The 18495-nt window shown below is 41.3% G+C and overlaps 1 protein-coding gene across 4 annotated transcripts in view; it reads right to left on the bottom strand.

Annotated features, from left to right (window-relative positions):
• The window catches only part of dlg5a (discs, large homolog 5a (Drosophila)), a 90151-nt gene that overhangs the window by 10459 nt on the left and 61197 nt on the right, over nucleotides 1-18495 (bottom strand). For 2 of the 4 annotated variants that reach the window (XM_057847834.1, XM_057847837.1), the window contains 13 exons: nucleotides 16620-16723; nucleotides 15469-15561; nucleotides 14041-15063; nucleotides 13414-13534; nucleotides 13191-13335; nucleotides 11830-11963; nucleotides 11632-11721; nucleotides 11142-11310; nucleotides 10621-10698; nucleotides 4562-4724; nucleotides 4322-4455; nucleotides 684-848; nucleotides 434-617 (listed from right to left, as the gene is read on the bottom strand). In XM_057847834.1, the coding sequence (XP_057703817.1) occupies nucleotides 434-617; nucleotides 684-848; nucleotides 4322-4455; nucleotides 4562-4724; nucleotides 10621-10698; nucleotides 11142-11310; nucleotides 11632-11721; nucleotides 11830-11963; nucleotides 13191-13335; nucleotides 13414-13534; nucleotides 14041-15063; nucleotides 15469-15561; nucleotides 16620-16723 (2603 nt within the window). The remainder of the gene's footprint in view (nucleotides 1-433; nucleotides 618-683; nucleotides 849-4321; nucleotides 4456-4561; nucleotides 4725-10620; nucleotides 10699-11141; nucleotides 11311-11631; nucleotides 11722-11829; nucleotides 11964-13190; nucleotides 13336-13413; nucleotides 13535-14040; nucleotides 15064-15468; nucleotides 15562-16619; nucleotides 16724-18495) is intronic. The other 2 variants (XM_057847835.1, XM_057847838.1) reach the window with 2 other exon arrangements.

Below are 18495 nucleotides of genomic sequence, written 5' to 3'. Positions count from 1 at the left end.
ACAGAAGTAATGACAACATTTATGGAATGCCAAGAGACGAATGCTCTTTCAAGATTTGCTTCAGTTCGTAATCAGGGCTTTCTGAAATGTAGATACAAATTTCATATGTCTGGTATCTCCCAACAATAGTAACATTTTATACAGTGGCCTATATGACCCAAAATGTTTTTTTTTTTTTTGTAGGACCCACAAACTGCCTTGGTCGCTGCCACTCAAAGTGATAGTCCAATCCAATTGAACTGAGAGGGTCAACAGTGCGTAATCATGTCTCGGTGCCACTGATGGCCATTGATGTCACCCACAGTTCAAAAGGCTTGCAGAGAATGAGTTTTAGAGAAGCAATAGGTGTTGAATTGCATGTTACTTCCAAAAGGATTGTGCCCTGATAATCATACACGTAAAAGAGATCATTAAAAAAAGGATCCATAAATACCTCTAGAATAAGGTCACCAGGACGCAGGCCATCAGGACCTCTGGCAGGACTGTCTTCATCCAGACTGTCTATGTAGACACCCCGCAGGTTCCCTCCACACAGCATGACTCCTACCTCCACCCCGGGCCGGTGTACCGTCACCAGCCGTGGTTCATCGGCCTTCTTGTTACCATCAGAATGCATTCTGGGAGTCCACAAGGTAAGATAGTGACATGGGGTGACCCCGTATTTCTTTCATCATTGAATTTACCTGACGTAGTTGCGTGGGCTGGTAGTGGGTGTGGTTTGTTTGGAGGACGGCGTAAGGGTGCCCTCGTCCTGTTCGCTGAGCGTATCGATGGCAGAGTGATTTTCCGGGGTGGCGGCACCGCTTCCCTGCGGTGTAGACTGAGTGCTGACTGGCTCGAGACGGGAGCTGCAACAATTTAACACAGACACATGTAAGCAAAAGCATTTCACACCTAAAAAAGTACTACTGGTAGTTACTGGTAACCATATGTATAATATACAATTGGTAACCTTGAAATAGCAGCATCTTTACACCCATAAGACAGGATAAGTTTGGGCCAAAATGAAAATTTCACTCGCCACCTAATTAATGTATAGACTACATGTATCTCAACCCATTAAAATATTGCAGGTTTTTTTTTTGTGTCAGTCTAGTGGTACACATCAAAAAGAAAAAGTCATTATTCAGACACACAATATTTTTAGAAGTTACTGCCTAATTTGTAGACCAAACTATATTTCTTTCAAATTACTTTTTATTGGTTTTACAAAAATACAGAACACCCGCCTCCCCCCGGAAAAAAAAAAAAAAAAAAAAAAAGTTTCACTCCAAGTTATTCAACACAACCAACCATGAAGTCCAAGTCTAATCGTAAATGTCCAGAGAGACATAGAAAGTTCTTCCGTTCCATCACTTCTAATACATAATGATTACAAAATACAGTGCAATACATTCAAATGTCCAACCAAATAGGATCACTCCTGCACTTGTGTAGCGGTGTTGTCAAAGAATGAAAGAAAAGGTCCCCATGTACTATAAAATTTCTTTTCAGAACCGCGAAGAATATATCTGATTTCCTCGAGCCTAAGGTTCATCAGCACATCCCTTATCCAATGCGACGTTGTGGGTGGGGAATCCTCCTTCCACCTCAAAAGAACCAAACGTCGCGCCAAAAGGGTGGTAAAAGCAATAACCCTACATCCCCAAGTTGGCAGCCACAGACCCTCCGGTAAAACTCCAAATATTGATATTAAAGGATCAGGAGTGATTCCGACCCCTAACACTAGGGAGAGGGCTTCAAAAATACCCTTCCAAAATATTTCTAAGCTCGGGCATAACCAAAACATATGGATCAGTGTTGCATCCGCCAGCTTACACCTATCACACAAAGGGCTGATTTCTGGAAAGATTCTGGACAATCTTACCTTAGAATAGTGCACCCGATGTACTACCTTAAATTGAATCACAGCATGACGAGCGCACATAGATGAATTATGTACCCTACCCAAAACCTTAGACCACAGTCCCTCTCCGATTGGTGTTTGAAGATCCCGTGCCCACAGGTCTTTGATTCTGGATAAGGACGGAGCTACCATATGACAAATTAGATTAAAAATGCACTTAATTCCCCCTTTCTCTGTCGGATCTAAAGACATAACATCATCAAAAACTGTTGTAGGAGGTTTATTTGGGAAAAGCGGTATGATACTCTTAACAAAGCTTCTAAGTTGCAGATATCTAAAATGATGAGAGTTAGGAATATTAAATCTTTGGACTAGCTGTGCGAAAGAGGCAAAAATATCATCCACAAAAAGGTCATTTAAACGTGTAAGACCCAGGCTGGACCACAAATGAAAGGCTTTATCGACTGTTGAGGGTACCAAAAAATGATTCGACACCACTGGGCTAAAAAGGCAAGTACCAACTACACCATTTTTTTCCTAAATTGAGATCGTATCCGAAGGGAGTGAGATAATACTGGGTTATTTCTCGATACCCCAACTGTCAAGGGCAGTGGCGCACCACACAAGGCGACTAATGAGTTTGGGAGACATGCACAAGCTTCCATCTGCACCCAAGTGGGACCATTCTCCTTAAGATGGTAATATAACCAATATGCCATACAATTTAGATTTGCGGCCCAGTAATACAACTGAAAATTAGGAAGAGCCATACCGCCCTTGCTTTTAGCCCCTTGCAGGAATTCTTTACGTAAACGTGGCTGTTTATTATTCCATATATAAGAAGAAATAATTGAATCCAATTTTTTAAAATATGAAGCAGGAATGAAAATAGGCAAACATTAAAACAGGTATAAATATCTGGGCAATGCCGTCATCTTGACAGCATTACCAAAATATATTTCGACTGTCTCATGAAGCACTATTCCAATTTCTTTAGATGGGAACCTTTCTTTAGCTGAAAGCTATTGATCATAACTAAAAAGAAAAAGAAAACAAATATTTAATCGTATATAGCAAAGCAATATAGAGTTTCACTGTTATAAGAAAGTATCAAAATTAGTTAAGTTTTCCAAAACCATAGAGGTGCAATTGATTAAACATGGCGTCTCACAGCCAACCACCATGCTGCAAGGGTAAAAATTATAATTACAATAATTTTGAAGGGAATACAGAGTATCCTTTCTCATATTTACTGTTTGACTGTTTGTATTACTCTAACACACCCAATATAAAATAAATTGCATTTATATCGTAGTTTAAGAAAAACAAGCAGAATTTATTTTATATTATGGACTTGGAATGATTGGAAATTGCAGTGTCAAGATAACGGGCAGATAAGGGCATAACAGATACAGGATGCCTTCTGACCAGAAGAGTCCAACACACGTGTCATGTGGCTGACTTAGCGAGATTGACGCTGACAAGCAGGTTATGGGCAAGACATGTACAAGTGCACATCGGCACCACCAAATCCTGCGATCAGCTATTCTGGAAAGTCCAGAACAAATGGCGGGACAAGGCCACAAGGAACCCCTGATAAGAAGGCTCCATGGCTGAGAATTTCAACACTCAGCACTGAAGTTGACACAATCTCCAACTCTGGTTGCCTTGACAACAGTGACGCACGGACTCATCGGCCCAACCTACAACAGAAGACTACCCTAAACAACACCTAAACACACCCTTCTCCCGGACCACAGCCCGCTTCACCAGAGCCTTCAAAAGACTGAATTCTTTAACTAGCGCGGCTTTGTCTCAGGAATCTTTGGTGATATGGTGACTCTGCATTTAGTCCTCCTAATCTGGGTCTCTTTGTTGTTTTGCCTTGCTGATTGATTGTTGTTGACTTGGAATAAATTGTCAACTTGGGTTTCGAAGCCTTTTTCATCTTTTACAATTGAGTCAGTACAAGGGGTTAAAACTAAGGTGAATGCGCGGAGTTGGGCCTTTTGGCCGGGTTGTCGGCATTCCGCCGGCCCGGGTCATTGGAATTGCGCTAGTGCGGTTCCGGCGGTTCGACTGGCGTGATTCCAGAAATTTGGCTGAAAGGCCAGATTCCTTCAATTTATATGTGTCAACAATAAAAGGTAGGCATATAAATGTTCTCTATTTTATGAGACCTAAAATAATAAGACAAATATTTGTCAAATGTAATCGAATATACAAGAATTAAGAAGATAGTAAAATAATTTTTAAAAGTCTGATAGAGAAACACGCTTGCACGTTTTAGAAGATCACAAAAAAACGATTCAAAGCCTTCTTAAGGGTTGTTGTGGTTGAAAATGATAAAATATTGCAAAACAGTCAACTTGCCTTGATGAATAAAGAGACAATCTAAAATACTGTGGAGATAATTTGGCAGGTGTAAGAACTTTGCTTTAACTCACATTGAGGATAAACAGACAAGTGTGCTACCTGGAGCGAGAGTGGTTGCCCAGCTGGTACATATGTGGGTTGTATTGGGCCATGATGGTGATGGTGTCGCACTGCTGACCAATGATGAGGCGAGCCTGCTGCTCCGTAGCGTTACGCAAATTGATGCCATTGAACTGTTGAAGGAAGAAGGCTTGAATATAGGTTCAGACCACACACACTCATTTGGCATATCATTAGTCACACCAGCCCTTTTGTACGACACGCTATACATGTTTTTACCTCCAGTAGTTGATCTCCATATTCCAGTCCCGCCTGATGGGCGATGCTTCCTCCGGTAACTTTGGAGACAAAGATACCGCCATTCTCCCCGCTCACAATGGAGATGCCCAGAGGCTCGGCGCCTTTATGCACGATGACATTGCGGGGTTCCTCCAGGTATGGCCTGCAGGAAAGAGCAAAGTTTCGCAACTATTGTATAATGGAAGAAATCAAGCAGGATGTCATAATTTTGTTGACGTTTACTTCAACAGCCTAGTATTTAGTAATATTTCCTCAAAAAGTGCAGCTTTTCATACCTGGCCACTACTGCTCACCTTAAAGGCATATTAATAAGTTAACAGTCTTCAATAGGGATGCATCGATCACAGTTTTCTGGAAAATCACTGTTGATCTTGATTTTTGCCAATCATGATTTTTTTCATAATCAACACTCATGCACCTTTAATATTCAAGTAAATCTTGTTTTAACATTGAACCTTATCTGTGAAACAAGGCCGTTTTTTATAACTGTACATGCAGTAGTAAAATAATTGAAAAGAAAAAAATCTTTCCAAACTACTTAGTTCTGATTTCCTTTACCAAAAATTTAAATGCAGCAGTGTTTGTTTTACAAATAAAAAATCTAATGGTTCAAAGAACTTGATGAAATAATTTATTACCTCGAGGTCTGTAAGTCTTTTCTGCACCTTAATAGCTTTTAATGTTGAAAGCATTTGAATGGTAACCAAATGTGAGCTTTCGCTAAACGGGTACAATATTATCTGGCTGAGTTCACTCGTAACGGAAAAAGCAATAAGGCCATAGCAAAAGCAAAACAATTACAAAACAGTGACTATATATATATATATATGGAATGCCAATACAAAGCCCACTCCTTACATTAACATAGCACAAAGCGGCATGCTTTGCAATGGCGAACATGATGCCAGGGTTGCAAAAGTAAGAATATACCCAACAAGTGCATTTGTATGCTCATTAACGACCACGAATGTCTGTGACCATGTTATCGAGCTAATATGGCTGACTCTAGATGCAATTGGCGGACAGGATCAGTCATATTTTTAGTGATTGACATATCACCAATCACAAAAAATCTATAAAGTTGGGCCTGGTCGATCGCTGCACTTTTAGTCTTCAATGAATGTGCGTTTTAGTGATGATAAATACTGCACAAAAGGCTGTGAATACGATATCGCGAAAATCCCCCCAAGACCCCCCCGAGATAAAGCTGCAGGTTTTATGTGAGTGAAATGTAATTATAGTTTTAAGGCTCCTGGAGATTAACCTTTCAATGTTATAAAACCATATATTTTTTCCCCTAAAACCGGTAGGTGTAGTTGCCAAATGCTATTTCTTATGCGAGGAAAGGAATGAGTTATAACAAAAAAATTTTTTGTAATGTCACTTCAGTGACACCAGGGTGAACTTTGGCTTTCCAGGAGTTTTCAGATTGACAGAACAGTTTTTTCTTGAATGAAAAACAATGGTATCTAACTAAGGTGAAGCCCTGATTTGTTCAAGTCTACAGGACAGCGTGAGGTATGGTAGACGCCACAATTTGAGGAAATACATGAATTGCATAAATGTGATTGTCAGTTTCCATTTCGTTGCTCAGAGGAAACCAAAAAGGCTTAGAGAGGGTTTTGAGTGCAAGTGCAAATGTGTAATCCCTTTTTTTTGAAGCGGGATTGAAATGAACTTTGTGTGTCTTCATGACAAGTCGGTATTGGGCATGGCAAACAATTGCAAGAAGGAGAATCAAAGGGATGGTTTAGCAGCCAGAGACCAGGACCAAACAGAGTGGCGTAGAAACACAGCAAAGCCCAAAAGCTCAAGGTTGAGTAATACTAATAATGCCATTGCATAACATACACACTGCAGGATCACTAGGCTTCCACACATGCATTTGTATCGTGTGGCCGAAACATGCAATATCTGAGAGGGATTTCCCCCACGTGAGGACAAGTGCAGACGGGATCAACAAATATACATAAAATATACAGTGGTGCCTTGACTTATGAGTTTAGTTCATTACATGGATGTGCTGGTAACTCAAAGCACTTGAGCATACTCTCAAATCATATCTCCCTATTAAATTGATGGAAATGTATCAATTAATGCTGCTCCTATGCACCATAAAACACAAAGGAATTAATATGTTTTGGATAACATAACCAGACCTCTTTAGTAATGTACTTGAACACTACAGTACCGTACTTTTTGGACTAAAGGGTGCACCACCAATGAACTACTTTATTTCTATACATTAGGTGCACCTGACAATAAAGTGCTTTAGTGCATCAATGTACTGCATTTGTCATTTGCTGTTATCTTTTCACATTGTAACTTGTTTAGTTATTAAAGGTTGTCCATCATATATTGATCATCACGTCACAGATCAAGGGAACCAAATTTTTAGAAGCTTTACCTTTCAGGTATAGCAAACTCTTTCCGTCAACATTGCATCAAAAGTGACATAATTTACTGAATGACAATGAGATCTGACATAAGCATTTATTCGTGCTCATGAAGGTTGTCATGTTGAAATTATATGAGTCTTATGATCCCATTCAAATAAATAGTTACCGGAATTTAATTGCACCTTATACAGGGTTCCTACAGCTTAAGGCAAGTTGAAAGATTTTAAATACCATTTGAAAATACATTTAAGAACAAAACAACAAACCAAAATTGAAAAGAAAAACAAAAAATCATGGGACATTAAATAGTGTAGTCCAATTGTTGCTAAAAGTCACGCCTGACCACATGACATACCCGGAAGTGGAGCCACAGCAACAACAGAGTCGGGAAGTGACATCACTTAATTTATCGTTTTGTTCTTAGCACAAAAACAGAAAAAAAAATCTTTTAAAAAAAATCTGCAAAGTCCAGATTCTTGCTGAATTTCATTCCTGTAACGGCACCATTGTTGAGTTACGCTTGCTTGAAATATCGGAAAAAATAATGAGATCACCATATCTTTACTAGAACTCAAAGACTGAACAAGTTTAAAGTATTCATATTTAAAATGATAGTTTTTGTTGGATTAAATAACTGATAGTTCTTATGGGCTTATATATATTTTTTTATTTTTAAAATTGCATTTAAGACATTTAATGCCATTAAAGGCCTTATTTTTGAAATCATGAATTAAATGTCTTTTAAGGTTGTAAGAACCCGCAGCATCCCGATTATAGTCCGAAAAATGCAGTACTGATAAAACAATTATCAATAGGTATTCCTGTCCTTCCTTGTTTTCCATTTCTAATGAATACCAAAGTAGCTGTTTAAAAAAGGTTAGTTGGTGCATATTCTCTAAGCCTGTAACGATATCCGTATCAAAACGGAAATCGCGAAACTCACGATTTTCTCGTATGAGACAAATGTTTTTCAGTTGGGAGCTCGTAATAGCCTGCCTGCATGGAAACAAACTCTCTCAAAGTCCAAGTGTGACAGTCATTCAGGTAGTAACACCCTCAACTTCGTCTTGCTGGGGTTACGCTCGACGATAAATGAAATCACAGCCACGTGGTTTCATTAAGAAGGGATGGATTTTGTTGGCCATGTCTCTACCGCAACCGCTTGTGTAAACTTCTGCCTTCATTAAATCCACAGCCTTGTCTCATGTAATATGCATGCGCACTGCCCACTTTGGCTCGCGCGTGTACTGCTCTGTTAAGCGAGTCGATGAGACAGGCCAACATTACGTCGAGGCAGTAATGAGAAAAAGATGGCTGTTTCAGGTGAGCCTGAAATTAAAAACCCTCTGTGCACATTTCGTTTTTCCTCAATCGCTTTGGTATATGTCTCAGGTCCGAAATGAAATTCTCAAAACTACATGTTCAATCTTCATAACACTGTGATACTTGTGCACATCGAAAAAGCAGTTTCTCGTACTTTGAAATAGTCGCAAATACTTGTTGCTTGTTTCCAACATTACCTATTGCTTATGTCACATTGCTTAAAATGCACAATCACAGATCTCTTTTGAATAGTCTCACCACCCACAATATTTAGTCATTAGTTCAGTGCATAAGTCTTTACATGTAAAATGGCTAATCATGTTGTCAAAACATCTCAAGTATATTTCTTTACATTTTCATGGCTATTTTCTAAATCTGTCATGAAGTGGTAATTTGCTCCCAGGTGACTCTTGACTTCCTATTTTGAAGAGACCCTAAAGCAGGGGTCAGGAACCTATGGTTCGCAAGCTATATCGCCACTTTGATGAGTGCATCTCTCTGCCAATCCGTAATCTTAATTGTGGAACCGGCCGGCTCGCTTGACATGACGAGCAGTGATGAGCTGATGGCGCATTCACAAATCGATCTTAGAGACTTCAAACGTACGTCGCAATGATATGCTTCAATTCGGTGCCTATTGGTGGTCGCGGATTGCACGAAGATGGGCATTACAGAGCTCGCCTCGTGCATGAAGTCTCCACTCAGCTAGCAGCATGGCTACATAGTATAGTACATATAGTACCAGTATAGGAGTATACAAAAATGCATAGGGGAAAACTAAACCACAAAAGTGAACTGTGTACCAAGTACCAAGTCACACAGGCAGGCGAACAGTTTCACTTTCATCACTTTTTTCCCTGTCAAATTGTCGCCGCTTCCAGGAGAGCGAGACTCACAAAACGGCTGCCTTGAGAGGCTGCACCTGTCTTGGCCACTGTGATGCGCACGTCTCCCTGGTTGTGGTTTCCACTTCCAGGAAATTTACGCAACGCCAATCCATGTTTCTATTTGTTATTTTCCAAGTGGTGAGTGTGCAACTGAGCAATGATTTCAACATTTCAAGTGACAATGTTAGGCTTTCGTTGTTGTTTTCTCAAGATTTTTATCAATCACAGCTCAGATCGATAATAATCAATGAACTAGTTCGAATAATCGAGTAATCGTATAAGGAACATAAAAAAAATACCTGACCCTCAAACGGTATAAAAATAAATAAATAAATAAATAAATAAATAAAGATATACTGTATGTACAACAAAAGAACAATTGGCTAACTTACATAGCAAAAGTCTGCTAGCTTAAATGCTATAAAATGCCAACTTTTTTTTTTTTTTAAACAATTTTCTTATCAAATAGTTCTAACACATATTCACACAAAAAACAGCTAAATATACCTTTAAGCTAAATTACAAATGCATTAAAAAAAAACATTAGCTACGACAAAAACTTAGCTTATGTTGGTCTTAACAGGGAGCAGCTGGATTCAGCCATGTGAAATGAGGCAGACTAGAGGGCAGTGTATCCACCAAAATCAATAAAACTAAATGCAAACATTTTCAAAACAAACCATTATAACCCCACTTTAATTAAAGGAATACTCGAAGCAGCAAAATTTAATTTGAATATTTTTTTTTCTAATCGAATACTCTAGTTAATTGAATAATCGTTTCAGCACTAACACACAACACACACACTCTCACCCACCCCTATACACACACACACCCAGTAAGGCTCTCGTGGAATCACATTTTAAAATATGTTGGGCGTTTTAGCTCTCGCTGTCGAAAAGGTTCCCGCCCCCTGCTCTAAAACGCTACGTTATTATGTTTGCTATGTTATTATGCTTTTTTTTTTTTTTTCTTTTCGGGGGCGGGGGTCATGTCTTTATTTATTTATTTTGGACATTACTGTTAAATTCTCAGTTGATTTGCTCCATAAAATGCTCGTATTAAAGCAATTTTAATATTTTAAAAAATCGTTTACAAAAAAAAAAAAAAAAAGAAAAGCTTGGTAATTCATAAGTCAAGGTGTGACTGTATATGACTAAGGGGCATCCTCTTGAGGTGTTCCAGGACAACATGCAGACAACCAGCAATCAAAAAATTCAAGCGTTTTCTTTGGGGTGAAATGTATCACGAAATCTACTTTTGCATTCCACATGTCACAAAGGATTTTCTGCCTCTTTCCGCAGCATCTGCCCAACAGCAGATAAGCAGGTGAACGACAGGGGCCGAGGTAGAAGGAATGGGGTGGTGAGGAGGGGGACTGGTGTTGCCTGGCCTTGCTTTGCCAACAGCGGCGTGAGGCTGAACGAACCTGAGGCTCCTGAGAGAGGAGAACCTCGGCCTCGCAGCCAGAGGAATCCTTAGAAAAGATCGGTTACGGTAAAGAGATCTGGAAACGGAAGGTGACGAAGAAGTGGGAGGCAGATAAGAGTAAGAGAGGAGGACACACACATCATGGTGAGACAGTAACACACGTGTGATCGATCATTGGAGGCTGCCGTTGAGCCAAATGCCACAAATAGTGTTGAGGGACAGAAGAGAAGCATTTGATAACTGCCATTCATAGTTTCACTGAGGGTGTGCAGTAGCTCTGACAGTGATGAACCTGTTGCTTGGCAACACATACAGAGTTTTCAAGGAGCATCTCTGAGCATTCAAGATGACCCTTCATCCTTCACTCTCTCCATCACTGAGCCAGCTACACCCATTTACTCAGTTCAGTCCCACAACAGAACATTCTAATCATTTTGACAGTCGAGTCAAAAACATCAAGCATTAGAATAGTGCAGACATGCCATCCACAAAGCAAATGGCAGACACAAGCCTTCGTACCTGTCCTTCCTTCGCTCGCCGATTGGCACCGGGCTGACAGAAATGCGAGGTAAAGTGGAAATGGAGCCTTGCGATTGGTTGCTAGCGAAGGACGACGTCTCCAGGTTGAGCGGCGATTGTGGCGGTGTGATGAGGCTGGGGCTACTGCACTCTGAATGCGAGAGGGAGCCTGCGTGTAAAAGCAAACGGGAGATAAGCGAAGGAAATTTAACACTGACACCTTCCAAAAATTCTTTCAGTGCCATTGATGAGGATAGACTAGATTTTTTTTCATCCTTCTGCTGTGAATTTGTCGCTAATAGACATCCGATCTATTAGAACCGGTAGGGCTGGCAACAAATGTTCATTCACTGCCAGAAGTCCCACTTCAAATGGATCTGACGTCTATCGCTGTTAATGACAGCCATTGAGTTAAACACAAACAGTTTGGTGCTACAAATTGTAAGTGCCTTAACACCTGAATATGCTTTTTTACTCATGAGTTCCGCACCTCTGTCTGAGCCCAACATAGAGCGAGGATAGCGAGGAGTAGAAGGGATTTTGATCCTCTCCGACCGGTATTGAACGTTATTAGAAGAACCTGCATCCAAATGACAAACTAATAAACAAGGGTAGCATCCACAAACAGAGCATGATAAACGAGCGTATGACTTTCACGTGTACATGTGTGTGTGCTAACCAGACTGACCAAGTCGTGCGCTGGAGGGCAGTGAGTGTGTACCGTGTGACGTGCGGGTGCTGCGTGACGACGAGGATTCGGCGTAGTCGCCGCCCCGCTTCTGTTGGCTGAGATCCAGACTCAAACGACCCTGATGTTGAGGGCTGGCAAAAAGATGGAGAGGAATTAAGCCTTTGGAAATGAAATTATGCGTAGCGTACAATGCTTATACAATTATATGAATATGCAAAATCTTTCACAGTTAATTAAATTGATGGGCTGACCCAAAACGCCACTGTAACACATTAAAGCGAACCAACGCTAATTGAATTTAAGTATATGCGTTTGCCCTTTTGGGAACAGACTCATTGGAAAATAATAGTCGTCAAGAGACCCCAAAGTGGGAACACTGAAAAGACGACTGGCTGTAAAGAGGCGCTTTTAACACAATAAGTATTTTCCAGTTCCTGCGGCCACGTTTAAAGGTTGATGACATCATAAGGACAAGTTAAGCTTGTTTACAAACTAGAGCTTGTTTTTCCTCTTTTTTTATATCGTTGGATGGCATGCATTTGTTTATCTTTATTCCAGACTAAAAAAGAAATACACGATTGTAAAACGATATGTGATTACTGCAAGGTGTCATGTTGATATTGATGGTAATGGTGATATTATTTTATTGGCTGAAGTCACCAATCATGTTTCTGTTGAGTACTCATTTATTATACATTTCTCCATTATTTGTGGATAGATCACAATGAAATTTGGTAGGTATATTTTAAGCATCTATGTTCATTCAGAGCCCAATTTTTTATTTTAATCTAATTCCATTAATTATTTGCAGAATTCAAATAGCTATTTCTACTTTTCCTCCATTATTCATGAAAAGATAATGGCATTTGGTAGGTGTATTGTAGGCATGTGTATGTAATCTCGGAGCCCAACTTTTAATTTTTTTGTCCAAGGATCATTCAATCATTAACTGCATAATTAAAATTGCGATTCTTCCAATAACATTCGGTCGGTATATTCTAGGCACGTATGCAGGATAATCCTCGGTGCCAGGCTTTTTATTTTTCATTTTGTCTCAGGGCTGATTAATTACATTAATTAATTGTGGGATTAAAATAGGTATTCCGCTGTTATTCGAGGGCAGATTGTGATGAAATTTGGTAGGTATATTCTAGGCATGTATGCGCATCGATCCTCGGAGCCAATTTCTTTTTTTTTTTGGCTCTGTAATGATGAATTCCGGACTTATTATTGCCTTTGGCTAGACCTTAGCCCATAGGAGGACATGAATGCTCTTCGGGTGTAATCGCATGCAAACTAGTCACAGCTTTCAGCCTGAAGTTAGGGGACAGAATCAGTACGTGTCAAACAGAGATCACCTGGTGGGCGCATGCTGGTGACAGATCTGAGAAGCAACTGACGGACAGTTGCTGGTATGAACACGATGGCTGCGCACTGTGTACACGGGATTCCTCATCACGGCTGTCACGGCGGGGCACGGAGACAGACCCCTGTGGGCCGAATCTGACAAGAGAACAGATGCCTTGTCAAGAAAAGGAGGGGCTAAGTGAAGTTGTAGGAAGAAGTGTTTTAAAGACTCACTGGGAGGGAGGCTACCATTGTAGACGGTTGGCACAAAGCCGACACTGTGTCGATGGGAGCGGCTGGGGGAGGAGCGCAGCATGTCCCGGGGTTCTGGCGAATGCTCGTCGTTAGAGTAGCTCTGTGATGGATGACAGGAACATGTTAGTGTTCTCCCCTTTAGGGTAGGAAAACAGCATTAACCATTGGGAAGAAGCACAGCGGGGAAAAAAGACTGTATGACATTCTGGTTCTTTAAAATAAACGTTTATCTCCACTGAGGGGGTATTGTGCTCCAGGGCCTGTCTACATCTGGCTGTCACAGCCTAGGGGCATGAGTCAGCTCCCAGGCTGGGCAGTCGTTGTCAATGCGGAACCATCTATCACACCGAAATGCTGGCTCAAAAGGCAAAGTCCTCTGGCACAACTCTGATGGGGTCGTAAATTACCAGTAAAAAATGCAAACGTTGGCTAGTTGGGAGGATGCAAAATGTGTCTCTATATTGAGGGCCCACACCTTTAAACAACATAGTGTCTTTTTAATAAACAAGCTATTGAGCTAGCAGAGGGAGGGGGTGTGATTGTATCGAGAACAGTGATTTAGTACACATGGTTTGTTATCCACTTTAATCCACTTAACAAACTGACCTGGAACGCAGGAAGAGTGATGGTCTGTGGTGTCATCCTGCGGCGAAGGGCGGGGGCAGATTTAGGACGCGGCCTTTTTACTTCCGGTTCCTCCCCCCTGGTTCGTCCGATGTCCTCGTCGCAGGATTTCCTCGAGGTCAAGACTTTGCCATCCAGGAAGTAGTGGTTGCCATTCCTGTCTCGCTCTCGCTCGCCCATTGATGAGGGTGTGGCAATGTCGCCTTTGCCGTCGGATGTGACGGTGCAGTCGGATGTGGAGCTGCTCTGGTGTTTGTGTTTGAACTTGAAAGAGTCGCTGCGGGTGGGGGGTGTCGGTGGGGTTGGGGTGGGAGTGGAGGAGGAAGAAAGAGAGTCGGTTTTTGAGGGCTGGGGGGAGTGCGAGGGCGCGGCCACCACTATCTGATTGGCCGCCAAGTACTCCAGTTTTGAGGAAGGCGTCTCAGGCCGTTTGAAGGTGTCTGGGTCAAAGATGGATTTCCTTTGTTTGGGGGATTTATAGATGGAGAGTTGCGCCGCTGCTGGGACCGGGCTGTTGTTATCAGGTGCAACTGACATGCCTCCCACCACCATCTTGGGCCAAGTTCCTCCGCTGTGCTTTCTGTCCTGAACCACCTCCATGGTGAGGCAGTCGGGCGCAGAGACAGGGTCAAAAGGCAAGGAGGACGGTGCCTTTGAATAGGGACAGCACTCTTGGAAGGCGCTGGGGCCATAGCGGCCACCGCCTAAGTCGGATGCCGGACGCAGGCTGGTGGCGTGAAGAGAACCCATGGAGAAGGGTTTGCCCATGTCCCCATAAAGCTCATCAGGTTCTCCTCGGTGCTTCCTCCTCTCACCAGAGATGCCCCCCGTCCCGCCACACCCGACGTCGGGGCAGAAGATGTCCGTCTGTGTCGAGCTGTTGTGTTTGAGATTGCGGCTGTTTCGGGAATGAATCTCAGACAGGTGAACGCGCCCGTTGGACTTCTCTGATGAGTCACGGAGACTCTCAAAGATGTTCTGGCCGGATGTACTGTGAGGAAAGAACTGTGAAACAGATGTAAATAGGACATAAATACTGACAAAATTGATATTGAAAAAGCAAGACGATTTTGATTAGTTAATTCCAGGGAAACAAAAGTTAACATGGAACAACTAACTGCGGTTAGCTTGAAGAATGAACTAATTCACTGCCATTGACGGCAAAAAACGTCAAATCCATTTTAAATGGGATGGGTATACATACAATCTAGGGAGTTATTGACAGCCCTCCCGGTCAACAGCAGTGAGTAAGTTAACCAAGATAAACCCCAGCTAAAATGAACAGATCAAATGAAAATTGTGATTTTCACAAGACCCACATAAACTGCTATATAGGGCAAGGGAAAAAATCAATAAGAAAGATATTTGAAGGATCCAGGAAAAGAAGCTCAGAGTGAGAGAGAGGCCCACCTTCATGAGAGAGAGGCTGAGAGAGTCCCTGCAGTTCCTCAACAAGGCCTCACACTCTGTCACAGACTTGTTATCCAGAGCGATGCCGTTTATCTGGGGAGAGGAGACGACAGAAATAAGGACAGGTCTTTCTTCGTTAAGGCGGCGCACTTTTTGGGGTGATTTTCCCTGTCAAGTGTATCTTTGTTGTGGGTGGAAGGGTGGTTAACAGAGATGCAATGCAGGTGACACGGCAAGACCTGGGGCTTGAAAGGCACGTAACTCTGTCAGCAGCAGTCGGGGAAAAGCTGAGGAAATCTAGGCCAGCACTTTTCAGTGCATGGTGCCACGCCACTATCTTCGCATTTCCATCACAATAGGATCGACTTGAGAGGGATTGTTTAAATAGACGGTCAGAGATAAGAAATAGCGAGGGAGGATGTCATATCGAGCTAAGATTAAAATGGGTCTGAACAAGGAGATGAATACTTTTTTTTTTTTTTAATCTGGCAGTGAAAAGTATCTCTTGCCTCCGGGCATTCAGGTTCAACATTCAAGAGCTCTTTCTTGTTGCTGAACCGGCCATATTTCTCTCTCAACACAATTACTTTAGGATTTGTATGAAGAAGGCATAAGACCAGTAAGTAAATGTGACTGCAGCCTTATGACACATTTTCCTTTCAACATATTAGTTGCAAATCACAAAAATGTCAATTGGATTGAAGCAAAACTTCTTGAATTTATTAAATTTTATTTGAGTATGCCATTAAAATGTTGTTATCAATTACAATACTAGAGCACTATTTGTCTTAATTAACTTACATTTAAACTGGGAGGGGCTGGCACTTACTGATCACTATCCTGATAATAATGGGGAATTAATAAATATTGTTAAATTGTTTACAAGGCAAAGCGCCATTCTTCACCAGGTCTCCTGTTCGTGCGCATGTCATCTTACCATCCCCAAAGCTATGTGAGGATTTCATCAAAGAAAAATTTCTTCATTTTTCTTTCCCTCACTACTTTCCCTACTCAAAAAAAAAATCCCACTTTATCTGAGGTGTGTGTATTACGATGGAATAAAGCCTGGATTAAAAGCTCAAAGGAACCTGCGAGAGATGCGGTTCGATAGAGAGGACTTTTTTTTCCCGCAGAAAAGTTAAGTGACTCACAGCGATTAGCCTGTCACCAACAGTGAGTGTGCCCTCTTTGGCTGCCGGACTGCCCTGGACCACTGTGGTGACAAACACACCATTCTCCAGACCTATCCCACTGTCTGGAACACATCAAAGATATTAGAGTCATAAAGCACCCATGGAATAAATGTTGTCAAAGTTACTTTTAAAATGGAATACTGTAGCATAGTTCCGTGGGTGAATTATGTTGAGAGGATTTAGTGGTCAATACAATACTATCATCTAAACAAATGGAATAGTGCCACTTTTAGTAAAACAATTTAAGGCTAATTTTCAGGGCACCATTAAATTTGCCTTGAAGTGAATTCACATTTATTTGCAGTTTGAACGCAGCGGGTGACCATTTCTCAAAACAACACATCCCCAGGACAAAAGATTACGAATAACAGTTTTAGTATCACTCACATACAGGTTATCTAATATTTTCCGAATCGTTTTCACAAAAAACCATTTCTAAAACCTAACATTGACATAAAACAAAAAAAAGTTTCTAACAATACTGATCTATATGAGTGTCAACATGACCACTGGGTGGTGCTGCTGTCATAATAGACGTTGAAATGGCCCAATGATAGGATGTACAGTTACCAAAGTTAAAACCAAAAACAAAACAGAAAAACAATACACTGACATTGTCCATAAAAACAGGCAATGCCGGTGTAGGTGCACTATCCTATTCCCCTCACTATCCACTCGCGGGGGCCTGCGCTTGTCAGTGACGTTCCTTATTCCCGCTATATGTTTATACAACTTTAACATTTGTTAATAATACGCTCTGCGTGGAGTATCATCCATCGCTTTTCCTTTTTAAAGTGCCTGTGACACGAAAAAGCATGTTTATTTCATAATACACGCGGTATTTTATGCCCTTGAATGATATGGGCCGCTTGGATGTGTGTGGAAGCGATCGCTATTTTTATTTAGTTTTTTTAATCCCGCGCCATGAAAATGAGTGACTTCCGGCTTCGATCTTGCATTGAGGAGGAGGGCGCTGTGACGTGTACGGTAGAAGACGTCCTCTTCACGCTACAGTGTACTGTTGTGTATGAGGACGAAGGATTCAGCTGATTTTGCGGATTAATACGTTTATTTTTTGCATCACGCCAGCCAAACGGCTGCAGAAAAATCATTCTGTATGAGGGAGAGGCGTATGCACCTTTTTGGAGTTTCAAAAGGTTCCCATTCACCGTGGATATTTACTGTGGGACCATTGGACTTATGAGGAAGTGAGTAAACATCTTGTTTTGTATTATGTCAAATACGAATACAGCGATTACAAAGTAAACACTACAAACTTCCTTTAAATGAAGGACTACTTACGTTTGATCATTGATAGGCATGTAAAAAGCTCTCCTAATGCTAATTAGCAGCAGCACGTTAGCTGCACAACAAATCCAGCATCCCTCCTCCGGGGAACGAACTGTAAATTGCTCTCCGCCGGGCGGTTTGCCGATCCACTAAGATAATCGACAACCGGGTCATCATGTCAAATAATCCAGGATAGTTATGTGTGATTTTCCACTTCGAAGACTTTGAAACATCACTCGGTTTGGGTTAGCATGTTGGCTAGCTGTCACGGCTTCTGGTTTGTTTACATTTTCCGAAGCCGGGGAAGGGAAATGACATATGTCCGATTTAGGTGTCATAAAATATCGTTCGGGAGGTGCGACAGTAAAGGTGAAGTCGACATTTTTGACCATTATGGAGTAATTTTGCCATGTCGTCCTGAATAAATGCATTTTTATTATTTCATATTCCATTCAGCACAATACTGTTATTTGTCATGAACATGCCATTTATTTAGCAATTGGGGAAAATACTTGGATAAAAAGAATATCCTGTAAAAATATTG

This window comes from Corythoichthys intestinalis, chromosome 10, assembly GCF_030265065.1.
Source record: "Corythoichthys intestinalis isolate RoL2023-P3 chromosome 10, ASM3026506v1, whole genome shotgun sequence".
Taxonomy (NCBI): domain Eukaryota; kingdom Metazoa; phylum Chordata; class Actinopteri; order Syngnathiformes; family Syngnathidae; genus Corythoichthys; species Corythoichthys intestinalis.
The sequence above is the reverse complement of the archived record's forward strand: the minus strand, read 5'-3'. Positions and strand labels throughout refer to the sequence as shown.